Source organism: Cebus imitator, unplaced genomic scaffold (genome assembly GCF_001604975.1).
Source record: "Cebus imitator isolate Cc_AM_T3 unplaced genomic scaffold, Cebus_imitator-1.0 Scaffold612, whole genome shotgun sequence".
Taxonomy (NCBI): Eukaryota; Metazoa; Chordata; class Mammalia; order Primates; family Cebidae; genus Cebus; species Cebus imitator.
In genome coordinates this window covers 302,253-320,717 of record NW_016107927.1, presented here as the reverse complement: position 1 = coordinate 320,717, position 18,465 = coordinate 302,253, and the positions used below count along the sequence as shown (strand labels likewise).

The following is an 18,465-nucleotide window of genomic DNA, read 5'->3' as shown; positions in this document are numbered from 1 at the left end:
CTTTGCGTCCGCCTGCTCTGAAATCCTCTTCAGAGAATAATCCTCTAGAATTTTGCCTTGGTGGGAGAAGCATAGTAACCTAACCATGAAGTATTTAGGAAGAGATTGAAAGATTGAGTAGTTTTCTAAGGAGCTTTCAGTCAGCCTTCTTTATTTAGTGCTCCCTCCATACCTGTTTCTACAGGCACTGTCATCACCAGTTCCTGGGCCCTTTGAGGATTCTGTGGACTAAGGTTGGCTTTTGGCTTTCCATACTGCTCGTATCTTGGATCTGTGAAGTCAGTTACCATTCATGCATCTGCTTTCTATCTTTTACATTTTATTTATATCTTAAAAATACCTTGTTAGGGCCAGGCATGGTGGCTCAGGCTTGTAATCCCAGCACTTTGGGAGGTTGAGGCAGGTAGATTGCTTGAGTCTGGGAGTTTGAGAGAAGCCTGGGCAACATGGCAAAACTCTGTCTCTACTGTAGAAAAATTAACCCCGTTGTAATGATGCGTGCCTGTAGTCCCAGCTACGCGGGAGGCTGAGGCGGGAGGATGGCTTGAGCCTGAGAGGTGGAAGTTGCAGTGTGCTGAGATCATATCACTGCACTCCATCCTCGGTGACAGAGTAAGACCTCATCTCAAGAACAAAAACAAAAAACCCCAAAACCCTTATCAGTATTTTAGCACAATTTGGAGAAGAAGTGAAGTTAAATATGTTTGTTCAACTTTCTCTTTACTCAGAACCTATTTCTGATTTTTTTAAGCACCGTTTTACTGTGGTAAAATATACATAAAATTTATTATTTAAAAGTGTACAATTCAGTGGCCTTAAGTACATTCACAGTGTTTTACAGCCATCACTACTTTCTAGTTTTAGAACTTTTCTATCACACCCAAAAGAAACTCTATACTCATTAAGCCATCACTCCCCATTCCCTCCCTCCCCCAGGCCCTGGTAGTAGTCACGAACGTGCTTTTTGTTTCTATGGATTTGCCTGTTGTGGATATTTCATATAAATGAATTCATTCAGCATTTGGCCTTTTGTCACATGTTTTCACTTATCATAATATTTTTGTGGTTCATCTATGGTGTAGCATAGATCAATGCTTTCTTTTTTATGGCTGAATAATTTTCATTGTATGGATATATCACATTTTATCTGTTCTTCAGTTGATGACCTTTCGAGTTGTTTCTGCTTTTTTGGTCTATTGTAAATAGTGCTGTTATGAACACTGATGTATAATTTTTTGGGGTGCACATTTGCTTTTCTTTTGAGTATATACCTAGGTGTGGAATTGCTAGATCATATATGGTAATTCTGTCTTTAACTTATTGAGGAGCTGCCAAACGGCTTTCCTCAGTGACTGTACCATTTTATATTCCTATTAGCAATACACAAGTGTCTTCGTTTCTCCACATTTTTGCAAACACTGGTTTTCCAGTTTTAAATTTTCATTGTAGCCATTCTAGTGGGTGTAAAATGGTATCTTTTTATTTTGATTTGCATTGTCCCAGTGACTGATGACACTGAGCCTCTTTTCATGCGCTTGCTGGCCATTCGTGTATCTTCTTTGGAGAAATGTCTAGGTCCTTTGCCCATTTTAAATTGCGTTGTTTGTCTTTTTGTTGTAGAGTTATAAGAGTTCTTTATATATTCTGGATGCTAGACCCTATTTAGGTATATGGTTTTCAAATCTTTTCCCGCTAGATGTTTTTTACATTTTTATTTTTGGTCTTTGAACTCATTATATTCTATGATTGATATGTAAAGATGACAGCAATGGTGTCATTCATCTGTGTTTATTTACCTTGTTATTTGGAAAGATTATATTTTAGGTGTTCTCCTCTACCCCAATAAAATGGTATTATGACACAAGGGTTATAAAGGACTGGTAGAAGTTACTGAAGACAGAAAGGGAAGATGGCCTTCTTCCAAAATGTGGTCCTGGCAGAAGTGAAATTAGTTACACCAATAACTACAGTCAAAAAGCATTTTTATCCATGACAATGTATTTGTTGTTATTAAAGATTATATCTTGCTAGATCTAGTGGCTCACACCTGTAATCCCAGCTCTTTGGGAGGCTCAGGTGGATGGATCACTTGAGCTCAGGAGTTCGAGACCAGCCAGGGCAACATGGCAAAACCCCGTCTCTACAAAAAATAAAAAATTAGCCAGGCTTGGTGGTATGTGCCTGTAGTCCTAGCTACTCAGGAATCTGAGGTGGGAGGATAGGCTGCAGTGAGCCAAGATCAAGGCTGCAGTGAGCTGAGATTGTAGCACTGCACTCCAGCCTGGGCAATAGGACGAGACCCTGTTTCCAAAAAAGCCCCAAAAAAACAAAATGACTATATTTCTTCATTAAGTGGGCATGTGGAATCTTATCTAATATTTGAGATAATAATTGTTATAGTATTTTATTGAGCTCTTACTGGGTACCAGATGTATTCTAAGTTTTTTTCATGAATTATTTTCATTAATCTTATTCATTGTTGTAACCTGAATAAGTACTCACATATTTGTTGAAGGGTTCAGTGGTCCCCAAACCCTTAGATGCTGCTTTGGAAGGTTAATTTGCCAGAGGTCACATAGTTGGCAAATGGTGGAGCTGAGTTTAACTCTAAGATCTGATTCAAGAGTTGTCTTTCTTAACTATATTGCTTTATGTGGAGTTTTGCAACTGATATCTAGACAGAAAATTTCTAGCAAGGGAAAAAACTAATTTTTAATTAATTTTCATTTTTTTAGTGTTTTTCTTCTTTTATTTTTTTATTTTGTGAGCCACCATGCCCAATTAGTTTCTTTTAAAAGATTAGTTAGCTTGTGCTTTAGGCCTCTTGGTTAATCTGAGGTATTTAATTAATATCTTTGAAATGCTAAGGTTTACTGTATCACTTCTGCAGCATCTAAATTCTTCCTTCTTACTTATTTCTAGTATCCTTCTATAGTCCTTTCTATTATGGCTAATCATCAAAACATTGTTCCTATTTTCTACTGCAACCTAATTTTTAGTGTTATGCTGTTTCCAGATGCCATTTGGATTATTTTCAAAAAAAGATGAATAATAATTAACAAGCAATGAATATTGTTCTTTTTACCATTCATTAAGAACAATTGTTAATTGTCTTATTCTATTGTGAAGAATATCTGTAATTCCTACTTAGAACCTGGGTGGATAGCAAGAGATGAGGAAGCAGTAAGTGTGCACAGAATGATTTAGCCAGAAAAAGCATATATGATAAAGAATAATATGTTTTCTAAGGACAGAGTAGAACTGATCACACAGGTTCTTTTTTTTTTAAGCCTTAAAACTTCTTATCTCCCATAAAAGTACTTTTTCTTTTATAATATGCAACAATAATTTTCTACTTTTAGTTAATTAGTTTCAAAGCTAGCTAAAATTATAATTTATAAAGAATCATATTTGCTCCCTATCATTGTTTTATAGCTAGGTCTGTACTGACAAATAAGCAAAATAAAATTCCTGTCCTTTTCGAGGAGACAGTTAAATAATGAGCCAAATTCATTTCAGATAGAAATGAGGGCAGTGGAAGAAAAGTAAAGAAGGATGAGGGCATGAAGGGTGACTGGTGAATCTTTAGATAGTGTAATGCGGTAAACTGCTTTGAAAGGGTGACTTTTGAGCAGAGATCTTAATATACTGAGGGAGTGAACCATTCAAAGTCTGGGGGGAGAATTTGGCTTCCTCCTCAGATATACAAAATTACAAGATATTGCCATTCTTATAACTGAAAATGTATAGAAGCCGGATAAGAAGTATGGTTTCTAAAAACCCATCAAAGAGCTGAGGATACAAGGGAACCTAAATGAATGAAACTCCAGAAAGTAATCAAACTTTCATAGAGAAGAAACCCATGGCCACTCTAGGATAGAACAACCCAAGGACTGGGTTGTTCTATCCTCGAACAACCTATCATCTATGTTCACCATAGATGAGGGGAAAGGAGAAACCAGCCGCATTTTTATCAGATTTTTAATGGCCACGTATGGGCTTGTAGGACAGGTTAGGATTCTGCGAAACATCCCAGCTACTCTTAAACCAAAGAGCAAGTGTGCACCCATGCGCCAGCTTCTACCCACAGGTGTTCACTGAATGCTCAGGAGTAGTAAGCCTGGGCCAGTGATGACCTGGCACAGGTACTACCTGAGGCATTTGGAACCTCTCCCAAGTATAGAGCAACCACTCTCAGAAGGCAGGATTGCTGAGAGAAATCCAGCAGAGATAGCCAGGTGGGAGGCTGAGGCGGGCGGATTACCTGAGGTCAGGAGTTTGAGACCAGCCTGGCCAACATGGTGAAACCCTGTCTCCACTGAAAATACAAAAATTAGCCGGGCGTGGTGGCAGGCACCTGTAATCCCAGCTATTTGGGAGGCTGAGGCAGGAAAATTGCTTGAACCCAGGAGGTGGAGGTTGCAGTGAGCCGAGATCATGCCATTGCACTCCAGCCTGGGCAACAAGAACGAAACTGTCTCAAAAGAAATAGAAAAAAAAAAGGAAAGAAAAAAAAGAAATCCAGCAGAGGCACTCCAGGCATTCAGTTCTGGAATGCTGCAGGCAGGGGAAGAGCTGGAAATAAATCTTCACACTCTGGCAGTCCATGCTTTCAGCCACCAAGGATTGGGGACAGGGCAAAAGAGGTGAGTGAAACTGCTCTAATTCATTTCAGGCCTTCACAGAGTGTAAGGAAGCTGCCCCCCCCCCCCCCCCCCCGCAAGGCTGGCTGGGGAGGAGAAGCAGGGCTGCATGAGGGCACCTGAGCTTCAGAAAGCAAGGTGTGCAACTGGAGAGCAAAGAGAATCTAGCAAACCAAACTCTGACCGTTGTGCTTAACGCAGAGATAGAGCTCCCATAGTTTTTTTTTTCTCTTTCTTTTTTTTTAAATATAAATTTGATGTTTTGAAATAGTTTCAGATGTAAAGAAAAATTGCCAAGATAGATAGTATAGAGAGTTCTCATGAATCCTGCCTCTAGTTTTTCCTATTATTAACACCTTACATTAGTATGGTATATATTTTTATAATTAATGAACTAATACTGATCTATTATCATTAACTTTAGTTATCCATACTTTATTTACCTAATGTTCCAGGATCCCATTTAGTTATCACATCTCCTTAGGGTCTTCTTGGCTTTGGCAGTTTCTTAGACTTGAGTTTCTCGTCTCTTGTTTTTGATGACTGACAGTTTTGAGGAGTATTGTCCAGGTATTTCACAGACTGTTCTTCTGTTGGTATCTGTTTGGTATTTTTATCATTGTTAGAGTGGGGTTTTGGATTTTTGAGATGAACAACACATAGGTTAAGTACAATTTTCTTTCCTTGTTTTTGAGATAGTGTCTCACTCTGTCACCCAGGCTGGAATGTAGTGGTATGATGACAGCTCACTGCAGCCTTGAACTCCTGGGTTCAAGCAATCCTGTCTCCTCAGTTTCCTGAGTAGCTGAGACTACACATGAATGCCACCACACCTGCCTAAATTTCTTTTTTTTTTTTTTTTTTTTAAAATAGAGATGGAGTCTCACTGTATTGCCTAGGCTGGTCTTGAACTCCTGGGCTCAAGCAATCCTCCCACTTCAGCCTCCCAAGTAGTTGGGACTATAGACATGTGCCTCTATGGCCTGGCAGTACCATTTTCATCACATCATATTAAGGGAACAATCAATATGACTAATCAATGTTGACATTGACCTTGATCATCTGGTTGAGTTTTGTGTATTTCTTTACTACAAAGTTACTCTTTTCCCCCCTCTGTTTACATACTGTACTCTTTGGAAGGAGGTTACATATGTGCAGCCTATACTTAAAGTATGGAGAGTTATGATACTCCTCCTCAAGGGCAGAGTGTCTACGCAAATTATTTAGATTTCTTCTGCATGGGAGATTTGTCTCTTCTTCCTCATTTATTTATCCATTCAATTTTTTAAATATTAGTATGGACTTATGGATATTTTATGACTTGGGTTAAAATTTTATTATTGCTTTATTTATTTTATTGGTCAAATTGTTCCAGCTTTGGCCACTGGGAGCTCTTTCAGTTGGTATGACTTTTTGATATATCCCTGTCAGTATAGCCTTCAAAAATAATGGCAAAATAAAGACATATCAAAAAGGGAGAGGATTTGTTTCCAGAAGATCTGGACTGTCAAAAACATTAAAACAAACACATTAACAAGATGTGGGTTTTACAGCATATATGTGATTATATAACCATGAGAGAACAAAAAGGTGGAGAAGGAATTATACTGTCATACATTTCTTTCTCTGTGAAAGGAGACTAGTAACTTCAGTATGTGTATATAATGTCTAGAACAAGCACCCAAAACTAACATAAATCATGAAGTCAGTGCATCTGCCCAAGAGGGATTAACTGCTATGAGAATCATTCTTCTACTGTAAACAGCTAGAAAACAGGACAAAAATACATGAAACAACTGTTTTCAGACATTGGACAACAGGCAGTACAGGATAATGATCCCTAGAGAGAAGAGAAATAACTGATACGAATCCTACAGGAGTTTCTATAGGCAGTTTCCAGATTGTAGCACAGAGTAGGGGAATCCAAATAGAGCCCAGGAGAGTGGAGAAGTCAAGACAACTAGAATTTGTGGGCAGAAAACTGGAATAAAAGGCACTACACAGAAATCTATAGAAGTAAGTGGGTCTTTGATTGGATACTCATCTGCACATGCCAAGTGTGGAAGTTCACAATGCTAGAGAAAGTCACACTGGAAATCAGAACACTGAACAATTCCGGGAGCTCACACAGAGATGGTAATAGTTTATGTTTCCATTAGGCATGGTGGAGAGACTGTTTTATACATAGGACATTGGCTAGAGTCCTCATAGTGGGGTTAAATTAGCCATAGACTAAAGGCCTTTTTAAACCTACCCTAAACTTCAAGACAAGTTTTGAAAGCACCAGGCTGATTCTAAGTAACACAATTATGTGCTCAAACTAAATTCTTTAAAAGAATACAGTAAAATCCAGCACCTAGCAAATAAAATGTTCAGCATTAATAATATATTAATAAAAGATTACTAGGCATCCAAATAAAAAGTAGGAAAATGACACATAACCAGGAGAAAAATCAATCAATAGAAAAACACCTAGAAATGTGGAATTATTAGAAATAATTCTGATAACTGAATTATCAGCCAAAGATGTTAATACAAGTATTGTAATGACTAGTAGAGAAATGGATGATAAAAAGATGCAAGCTGGATGTGGTAGTTCATACCTGTAATCCCAGCACTTTGGGATACCGAGGCGGGCAGATCAGTTGAGGTCAGGAGTTTGAGACCAGCCTGCCCAACATGAGGAAACCCTGTCTCTACTAAAAATACAAAAATTAGCTGGACGTGGTGGCATTCACCTGTAATTACAGCTTGGGAGGCTGAGGCATGAGAATTGCTTGAACCTGGGAGGTGGAGGTTGCAATGAGCTGAGAACATGCCACTGTACTCCAGCCTGGGTGATGGAGTAAGACTCCACTGCGCCTGGCCAATTCTGGTATTCTGTTACACGGTGGGGTGAGTATAGTTAAGAGTAAATATTGTTACTACAAAATAGCTGGAAGAGGAGCTTTGAATATTCTTCCACAAACAAGTGAGAGATGTAGGAGGTGATGGTTACACTAACTGCTCTGATTGGATCATTATGCAACATGGATATGTATCAAAACATCAAATTATACCCCATAAATATGTACAAATACAATGTCAGTTTAAAAATGAACTTTTAAAAAATTCTCTTGTACTTATCAGCTGAATAAAAAATAAATTTTTTAAAAGGAGAGAAGTCTTGTTAATAGCCAGCTGTTTACCCTGTCATTGAGTTATAGTGAACCTTCTCATATGAATTCTTTGATAAGGAAGCTCCTTTACACTGAAGTTTTATTCTTTTCATACCTCTTTAGATAAGTCAGTGCTTTAGGAGCATATGTCATATGACTCAACAGCAGTGTTCTAACTTGTATTCTAGCTCCACATTGTGCAAAGACAAAACACCAGAGAGTCAGTGTGGTAGTTAAAAGAACTTCTGTTCTGCTGTTTGATTTCCCGCGTTCCAGTCCTCCCTCCGCTACCTGCAGTCTTCGTGACCTGGGAAGTTCCTTTTGTAAACTCGGTGTTCTGGGGGGAAGGTGGTGGAAGAAGAATGGTGGTTTGAGCCAGGCAGTAGCAGGTGTAGGTAGAGAAAAGTGGTCAAACCCTGAACGAATGTTAAAGGTAGGACCAAAAAGATTTGATGACAAATTGGAAGTAGAACATGGGAAAAAGAAAGGTATCAGTCATGATGCCAAGGTTTTTGGCTCGCGGAACTGGGATAGTGGAGTTGTTATTTGCCGAGTATGACTTTTTACAAAGGAATGTCAGGGCATAAGTAGCAAAGCTTTTTTATTTTCTTGATTGTGTTTGTTTCATTTTTCATCTTTTGCGGGGGGTGGGTGGAGATGAAAGCAAGTGCAGGGGTTGGCAGACATACCCCTGGAACCCACCTGTGATTTCATGATTACTTGTTTTAAAGTTCAGTCCCTTTTATTTTTACTTTTTGTTTTTTAGAGACAGTACCTCACTCTGTCATCCAGGTTGGATTACAGTGACACAGTCACAGCTCACTGTAGCCTTGACTTCCTGAGCTCAGGTGATCCTTTCACTTCAGCCTCCTGTGTAGCTGGTACTACAGGCACGTGCCACCCTACCTAGCTAATTTTTTTTGTGTTTTTTTATCGACATGATCTCATCGTGTTGCCTAGGCTGGTTTGGAACTACTGAGCTGAAGCAACCCACCTGCCTCAGCCTTCCAAAGTACTGTAATTACAAGTTGGAGCCACTATGAGTGGCCAAATTCAGGGCTTTTGATGTTGCATGGTGGTGGTGGTGGGAAGGTGAAGTGTGGTATTTTAGGAATTTGAGAATTTCTCCTTCAACCTTAGGTGTGACATTGAACAAATGACATCTGGGCTGAGACATTTTCTAGTAATGCTGGATCCAAAAAACTCTTATCCTGTTGTCTCATAACTTCATTACATGGACCTGGCAGCCATGATCCTCTTTTGTTCCCCTTAGTTGCTAAACATGAGTTCTCTGTCTTACTATCTTTGAGTCTTACCTCTGTCTTGAGATTCTCAAATGTGTATCATAATTTTTAGACACAATTCAACCTTATTTCAATTAGTGTTTCATTGTTATTTAAATATTTTAACAGGAAAACTGAGCAACGTTTCCTTTTACCTGTTAGTCCTGTTATAATATTTTAGATAAAATGTATTAGAAGGTACATTCTACATTAATAGAATATTTATTCATGTGTTTATGCGGTTCTTAACTAGGAATACCATATAGTCTATCTCCAAACTGAGACACTTTTGAGAATGAAAAGAGATACTGACTAAACAGGACACCAGAAAAACATGCTTAAACTAGGACTGTTCTGGGCAAATCAGAAGACATGTTCACCCTATTGGTAAGGCCAGGAAACCAGCTAAAGTTCATTTTCTGTTTGAGTGCTTGGATTTTATTGGAAGAAGGCAAATGCCCTGGAACGAGAGTGAGAGGGAGAAATTCCTTTTGTATTGCAAGCAAGATCAAGGGAGGCTCATCTTTACTGCACGAAATTGATGCATCTCAGGTGTTGATGAGACCGTGATTACGGATGTCTCACTTGAATACCAAAGACAATTGCAAAGGAAATGAAAGGTAATGGAAAGAGAGTCGAGAACTCAGTCGTCTGCTCACAGGTTGCCTTTAGTGGCTATTGCTTTAGATACTAAATGAGTGATAGCTTTAAGCTTCAATTGCTTTTCTTCCTGAGGGAAAAAAAAAATAGATCTTATATCCTTTCATTAGTCACATAAAATGTGGACATTTTCTATCATTTTAAATAGTAAATTTAGTAATTCTTGAAAGAGTTCAGCATGAATATACACAGTACGTGGGTTATTAGTACTCAGTGTTGTTTGTTAGTACAAATGAACTAGGATAGCAAATTGAATTTGGTTCAATCAGGTAAAAGAATAAAAGAATGACTTTTTTAACCACAGCGAAGAATAGCATAATGAACCCTATGTAACTATCATTTAACTTCAGTAATTTCAAGTTTGAGTAAGTTGCAAAGTAGGGATTTGAGCCAATCTCTCTCTTGTTCCAAATCCCTTGTTTTTAATTACAATCAGATGTGGCTTCTTTATTTTGTCATTTGATGCTATTGAGCAACTTTATGATTTCTTGGTTCTTTGGTAAAATAGACATGAAAAGGTATTATACATGGAGTTTTTTTCACTCTCTGGGAATAAGAGGGAAAAAGCACTCTCTTTTAATGTTACATGTTTTGTAATAAGCATTTTTTTTAGTTGCAGTGTTCTGCAAAGACAAAACCTGCTGATAGAGTTCATCCTGTTTTATAAATCTTTGACCCATTCATGAGACTCTGACCACTGTAAAGATAAAGGGTATGGTTGTATTGGTCTTTCTGACTGAAGTGGCCTTCTGCAGATTGAGAAATTGTGTAATTATTAACTGCAGTAATGGATATGTACTTGCAAGTTTTATCTGGTATCTTAATGAGCTTTAACCCTCTGAGTACACCTAAAACATATCCTAGAATCATTGAAATTAATCAGTTGTCCATAACTTTTCTGTCTGTATAATTTGGCAATCATACATATTTTGTTTCCTCCTGCCTCTACCACTGTCTATCCTCCTACTCACATACTCACAACTCCTATAAATTGGAGTATTCAGTAGCAGTAGACTTGGGTGTAAACATTAAAAAAATTTTTTTTTGAGACGGAGTTTCACTCTTGTTGCACGGGCTGGAGTGCAATGATGCAATCTCGGCTTACAGCAACCTCTGCCTTTTGGGTTCAAGTGATTCCCCTGCTTCAGACTCCCGAGTAGCTGGGATTACAGGCACACGCCACCATGGCTGAGTAATTTTGTATTTTTAGTAGCGAAGGGGTTTCATCATGTTGGCCAGGCTGGTCTCAAATTCCTGACCCTCAGGTGATCCACCGACCTTGGCCTCCCAAAGTGCTGGGATTATAGGCATGAGCCACCGTGCCCAGCCTAAACGCTTTTTAACAATTTACTATTTTTTGAATTAACAGGGCCACTTTTGGCCAGGTGTGGTGGGTCACGCCTGTAATCTCAGCACTTTGGGAGGCCGAGGCATGTGGATCACCTGAGGTTAAGAGTTCAAGACCAGCCTGGCCAACATGGTGAAACCCTGTCTTTAAAATATATATGTATGTGTGTGTGTGTGTGTGTATATATATATATTTGTATTTTTTTTTAAGAAAAAAGAAAAAAAAATAGGATCACTTTCTAGTCAAGGCTTTTTTTGGGGGAGTTGCAGGGAGATGGGGTAATAGTTCCACACTTACAAGGATATTTGTTTAGACCAAGCTTGTTTAACCCACAATCTGTGGGACTGCATGTGGCCCAGGATGGCTTTGAATGCAACCCAATATGAGTTTGTAAACTTTCTTAAAACATTATAAATGTTTTGAGTTTTTTTTTTTTTTGAGACAGAGTCTCTCGCTCTTGTCCAGGCTGGAGTGCAGTGGCCCAGTCTTGTCTCACTGCAACCTCTGCCTCCTACATTCAAGCAATTCTCCTGCCTCAGGCTCTGGAGTAGCTGGGATTACAGGTGCATGCCACCACATCCAGCTAATTTTTGTATTTTTAGTAGAAACAGGGTTTTACCATGTTGACTTGGCTGGTCTCGAACTCCTAATCGCAAGTGATCTGCCCACCTTGGCCTCCCAAAGTTTATAAGATTATAAGCGTGAGCCACCATGCCCAGCCTGCGATTTTTTTCTTTAGCTTATTAGCTATCATTAGTGTTAACTGTATTTTATGTGTGGCCCAAGATGATTCTTCCAATGTGGCCCAGGGAAGCCAAAAGTTAGACACCCCTCATTTAGGCAAATAAGTGAAGGCACACTGAAATAACAGTTATATGTAGTAACCTGCTTTATGGAACTCGCATTCATCTCAGATATTTCTTGCCATGGGAGATCCTCTGAACTCTCAGGACTGTTTCATGTCACCCCTTTATGCTCTACCTTCTTCCCCTGCCTAGAAGGCAAGTAGGGCTTTGAATCTCACCTTTGATTCTACTGTGATCCTGTCAAGTGTGGTAATGCTAGAAATATAGGTCTGAAGTTTGGGAGAGAGATTGGCTCAGTACAGATTTGTAAAGCACAGTTGGTTATGTGGTAGTTAAATAAATGGGATTGGATGACATTCTCTAGAATGTGTGGAATGGAAAGAGATGGCTCAAGGAAGAAGAGAGAAAAATTGGAGAGGTGGAACTAGTTAGGAGAGAGTTTCACAATTGCTGTGGTGAAGTTCTGTGAGTTCTTATTTGGCAATTTGGACTTCATTATTGTCTTATCAGAGATAGGGTATAAAAGTCAGGTTGTAGGACATTTAGGAGAAAATATTAAGGGAGGACACAGAAGCAGTGAATGTCATATACACTTTTTAAATATTTTGGAGATTACCCATAGTAGGCCTGTCTCTTGGATAAGACAATCAGGGTAGTTTTCCTGGGCCCTATTTTGAGGTGGGAAATGACTCAGGGGCTTTATTATATGAGTTTTTTTCCTGAACATTAGTAAAATTCAGTTCCAAAATTTTGTGATTAACTGTAGTCCTAAGAGCCTATGAAAAATGCAGATAATGGGCAGTTAGTTCCACATTGGTTGAGTTGTCCCAGGTTTCTCTCTTCTAAAGATGCTGTCCCTTCCTTTTAATCCTGTAGTAGCTCCTATCACTTTTTGTTTTTGAGACAGAGTCACCTAGGCTGGAGTGCAGTGGTGTGATCTCAGCTCACTGCAACCTCTGACTCCTGAGTTTAAGTGATTGTTGTGCTTCAGCCTTTTGAGTAGCTGGGATTACAGGCACCCGCCACCACACCTGGCTAAGTTTTGTATTTTTAGTAGAGATGGAGTTTCACCATGTTGCCTAGGCTGGTCTCAAACTCTTGACCTCAGGTGATCCACCTGCCTTAGCCTCCCAAAATCCTGTGATTACAGGCATGAGCCAAGGCTCCTGGCCTCCTGTCACTTTTTATAATTGTCAGTTTGTTTTTCCTATCAGAATATAAGCTCCTTAAATCTCTTTGTTATTGTTTTGAATTCCCAGGGCCTAGCATCATGCCCAGCACATAGTGTTGAGTGTTTGTTACGTGAGTGATTGAAGGAATAATCCAATACATATCTGTCTTAAATACAAAAGAATTCCAATATGATGATCTCACAGAGTCAAAAAAGCAGAATGTTTCAGAAAAGAGGGATTGATAAACAGTTTCTAATGGTGGTAAAAGTACTGAAAACTGACCTTTGGATTTGGCTTTTAGGAGGTCATTGGTTTCCATGTGAAAACTTTTACAGCAAAATGGTTGAAGGATAAATGAGAAATGAGGTGCAAGAAACAACAAACAAGTTTGCAGGGGTTATTTAGTTTTATTTTTAAAGATTTGTAGCTGAGCGTGACAGTTATGTGCTTGTAGTCCCAGCTATTTGCGAGGCTGTGGCTGGATGATAGCTTGAGCCTAGGAGCTTGAGGCTACAGTGAGCCATGATTGCACCACTGCACTCCAGCCTGGGTGACAGAGCAAGACCCTGACTCAAAAAATAAAATCAAAGATTTGAAGCTAAAGGGAAGAAACCATTAGAGATGTCAAAGATATGATGGAAGAGAGTTCATTATCATGGTAATATTATGCATTTGATTTGCATATGTCTAAGTATTCCTACCAACATTTATTTATTTGTTTGTTTATTTATTTATTCTTTCTTTCTCTTTCTCCTTCTCTTTTCTCTTCTCTTTCTCTTTCTCTCTTTCTCTTTCTTTCTTTCTCTTTCTCTCTTTCTTTCTCTTTCTCTTTCTCCTCTTTCTCTTTCTCTTTCTCTCTTTCTCTTTCTCTTTCTCTTTCTTTCTCTTTCTCTTTCTCTTTCTCTTTCTCTTTCTCTTTCTCTCTTTTCTTTTTTGAGACGGTCTCACTCTTTCACCCAGGCTGGAGTGCAGTGGCATGATCTCGGCTCACTGCAACCTCCTGGGTTCAAGCGATTCTTCTGTCTGAGCTTCCCTAGTTGCGAGGACTACAGGCTTGTGCCACCATGCCCTGCTAATTTTTGTATTTTTAGTAGAGATGGGGTTTTGCTATGTTGGCCAGGCTGGTCTTGAACTCCTGGCCTCAGGTGATCTGCCCACCGGGGCCTCCCAAAGTGCTGGGATTACAGGTGTTAGTCACTGCGCTGGCTCCAACCACATTTCAAGATAATATATTCTCCTTCCACTTGGGTTTGATATGTTAATGTATTTTGAACTTGAAGGCTTTTGCTGTGCTATTTGGGACCCCTAGTGGTAAATATAATAATGACAAGCAATAAAACATCTAAAATATCAGTTATATTCCTTATGAAGGTTATTCTGTCTATGAGGACTAAATGAGATTGGAATATGTAGTAATAGCAATTATGGTGATTCTTAATCATTTTTTTAAAGAGAACGTCTCGCCAGGCATGGTGGCTCATGCCTGTAATCCCAACACTTTGGGAGGCTGAGGCAGGAGGATCACTTGAGGTCAGGAGTTCGAGACCAGTCTGGGCAACATGGTGAAACCCCATCTCTACTAAAAAATAAAAACTAGCTGGCCGTGGTGGTGGGCGCCTGTAATCCCAGCAACTTGGGAGGCTGAGGCAGGAGAATCGCTTGAACCTGGGAGGCAGAGGTTGCAGTGAGCTGAGACTGCGCCATTGCACTACAGACTGGGCAACAAGAGCAAAACTCTGTCTCAAAAATAATAATAAAGAGGGTCTCACTCCGTTGCTCATACCGGAGTGCGGTGGTGCGATCATGGCTCACTGCAATGTCCGCCTCCCAGGCAATCCTCTTATCTCAGTCTCCCTAGTAGCTGGGACTACAGGTGTTTCACCACTATGCCCAACTAATTTTAAGAAAGTTTTTAGTTTTTAAATTTTTTTGTAGAGATGGGGGTCTTACTATGTTGTCCAGGCTGGCCTCGAACTCCTGGTCTCAAGTGATCCTCCCACCATGGCCTCCCACAATGCTGAGATCATAGGCGTGAGCCACCATGCCTGGCCAAAAATGAGTACTTTTTTTTTTTTCTTTTTTTTGAGATGGAGTCTTGCTCTGTTGCCCAGGCTGGAGTGCAGTGGTGTGATCTTGGCTCACTGCAACCTCCTTCTCCTGGGTTCAAGTGATTCTCCTGCCGCATACTTCTGAGTAACTAGGACTATAGGCACGGGCCACCACACCTGACTAATTTTTGTATTTTTAGTAGAGGTGGGGTTTCGTCATGTCGGCCAGGCTGGTCTCAAACTCCTGGCCTCAAGTGATCCACTGCTTCAGCCTCTCAAATTGCTGGGATTACAGGTATGAGCTACCATGCGCTGCCCAAAAACGAGCAATTTAAAGGTGACTGTAATATAGTTAAACAAATGCCGCTTTTCCCATTCTTTACTAACTTGTTATTTAAATGGGGCAAGTTTTTACAACATAAGAAATAAACAGGCTGGTACGGTGGCTCACACCTGTAATCATAGCACTTTGAGAGGTGGAGGGGGGTGGATCACTTGAGGTCAGGAGTTTGAGACCAGCCTAGCCAACATGGTGAAACCCCGTCTCTATTAAAAGTACAAAAATTAGGTGGGTGTGGTGGCATAGACTGTAATCTCAGCTAATCAGGAGGCTAAAGCGGGAGAATTGCTTGAACCCAGGGATCGGAGGTTGCAGTCTGTCTAGATTGCAACATTGCACTGTAGTCTGGGCAACAGAGCAAGACTCCATCTCAAATGAAATAAACATACTAAAAACCTATTTACTTGTCTGATGTGAGTATACTTACATCAAACAATGTAAGTGAGTATACTTTCTTTAGTTTGTATTTCCCTTAAAGAGAGTCTTTAGGTGAATAATTTTTGTGAATATTTTGATTTCTTCTTAATAACTTATTGTGTATTTATGAATTTTATATAATCAGATGTATCAAAATAATCACCTATGTTAATTATGTTTTTGACTCAGTTATCACATTTTCTTTTGGTACATTATTAAATTAATATGCAAAAATATGCTGACAATATATTAATTTTGGATTTTTCATTTTTATCAGAAATCATGAGTGGAGGATCTCAAGTCCACATTTTTTGGGGTGCTCCAGTTGGTCCACTGAAAATGACAGTATCACAAGACACAACTTCTTTAATGTCTGTTGCTGACCCCTGGAAAAAAATTCAGCTTTTATACAATCAACATTCTTTATATCTGAAGGATGAAAAACATGAGCACAAAAATCTTGAAAACTATGAAGTCCCAGAATCTATTGATTCTCCAGACCTTCTTAGTGGTCATTATTTAGCAAACTATGTGAATAGACATGTTCATGTGAAAGATGACTTTGTACATTCTGTTTTTGAAACACAGAATGTGGAATCCCAGAAGATTCACTCCTCCAGGCTGAGTGATGTAACTAGCTCTAATATGCAAATATGTGGATCTAAAGGCAGAGTCTCGTATTTAACTGAAGAAGAAAAGTATCAAAAACTTCTCAGTGAAAATAAAGTTATAGATGAACAGCGTAAACATCAATCAGATATATATAGTCAGAACTTTCAAACAAATTTCTTTCAGTTAGACCATAAGTGTGCAGTTAGGATGGATTTGGTTTGTAGTACTGAACAAATTAATGTAGGGCCTGAAGTGGTACAAAGAGAGTGTGTGCCAACAGAATATCAAGAAATACAAAACCAGTGTTTGGAATTATTTTCCTTTAATACAGTAGATAAGCCAAGGTCTGAAGGAGCAGTTAGGAAGGTCTCAGACCTTAAAATATCAACTGATACTGAATTTCTCAGTATAATGACCTCCAGCCAGGTTGCTTTTTTAGTTCAAAAGAAAGACAAAGAGCGGAGTCCTATAAATAAAGGGAATGCAAACATGGAGATTGAACCAAAGGCAAGTAATGAAGAAATAAGAATACCTGAAGAGAATTTGATTCAGCTTGATGATTTTACAGAAACATATGAAAGTGGACAAAACCAAGCATGTTCCCTTGAACTTTTTAGTCCTGTCTGTCCTAAAACAGAAAATAGCCACATTCACATAAACTCTTATAAAGGTCTTGAAGAAAATACAGTATCTCAAGAACTTTTCAGTTCTGAAGATGAATTGCCACCAAATGAGATACATATTGAGTTGTGTAGCTCAGGAATACTGTGTTCCCAGCAAAATACCTTCCACAAAAGTGCTGTTAAAAGAAGCTGGACCTCTGAAGATAAGATGGGACAATCTGAAACTCTGTGTAGAGCTAAGAAAATGAAGTTGATTTCTAATGCAGGAGACTCTACTGTAGCAGTGGATCAGAGGAATGTGTCTGAATTTAAGGGTATTAAAAAAACATCATTAATAAAAAACTGTGATTCTAAAAGACAGAAGTATAATTGTTTAGTCATGGTGCTATTTCCATGTCATGTGAAGGAAATAAACATAAAATTTGGACCAAATTCTGGCTCTAAAGTGCCTTTAGCAACAGTTACAGTAATTGATCAATCAGAAACTAAGAAGAAGGTTCTTCTGTGGAGGACTACAGCATTTTGGGCATTTACAGTGTTTCTGGGAGATATAATTTTACTCACAGGTGAGGTCATTATGGTATAGTGGTAGCCTACTTTATAAAGCTAAGTTTTGTTTTTGCTTTTCTCTGACTTTTGGTCTTTGAAGACTCTTTCTTTAGTCATTTGCCTCTTCTGAGCTGAGCCTAATTGATCCCTTTATTGCATCTGCATTGGTCTCCTTCCCATTGTCCACTCTCCCCTGTTGCCACTCCTGGGCCTCTGTTCTGTCCTACTGAGTTCTGTCCCTTCTTTCTACTTATCCCCTCCTTTATAAGCCTTCCCTAGTCAGGTGCAGTGGGTAACATCTGTAATCCCAGTACTTTGGGAAGCTGAGGCAGGAGGATTGCTTGAGGCCAGGTATTTGAGACCAGCCTTGGCAACATAATGAGACCACGTCTCTACAAAAAATAAAATAGGTTGTGCCTGTAGTCCCAGCTACAAAGGAGGGAGGATTGCTTGAGCACAGGAGGTTGAGACTGCAGTGAGCTTTGATTGGGCCACTGCATTCCAGCCCAAGCAACAGAGCTAGACCTTTCTGCTTCTTTACCTAATAACTAATAATTCCGTGCATATATGTTCTTACTGAGGGAACAGTTACTGATTTCTATTGCATTATTTTATTAAAATTATATTAACTATACCTGGAAATATAGAAAGAAAAAAACTGGTTTTATACCAACTTAACTTCCAGTTATTTTCTCTGTTCTTAAAATGTGTGTGCATGTATATATATATATCACACATATAAGCTCATATTTATTGGGAGCTTACTTTGTGTCAGAATGTAAAGTTTTAGACTTTACATTCATATC

At 39.0% G+C, this 18,465-nt stretch overlaps 1 protein-coding gene across 6 annotated transcripts in view; it reads left to right on the top strand.

The window, feature by feature from the left end:
• Positions 1 to 18,465, top strand: part of SHLD2 (shieldin complex subunit 2) — a 94,121-nt gene that overhangs the window by 37,187 nt on the left and 38,469 nt on the right. For all 6 annotated transcript variants that reach the window (XR_001821222.2, XM_017516958.2, XM_017516956.2 and 3 more), the window contains one exon: positions 16,153 to 17,676. Coding sequence is in view for 5 of the 6 variants with exons in the window: in XM_017516958.2 (XP_017372447.1) it covers positions 16,153 to 17,676 (1,524 nt within the window). In the remaining variant the exon portion in view is untranslated. The remainder of the gene's footprint in view (positions 1 to 16,152; positions 17,677 to 18,465) is intronic.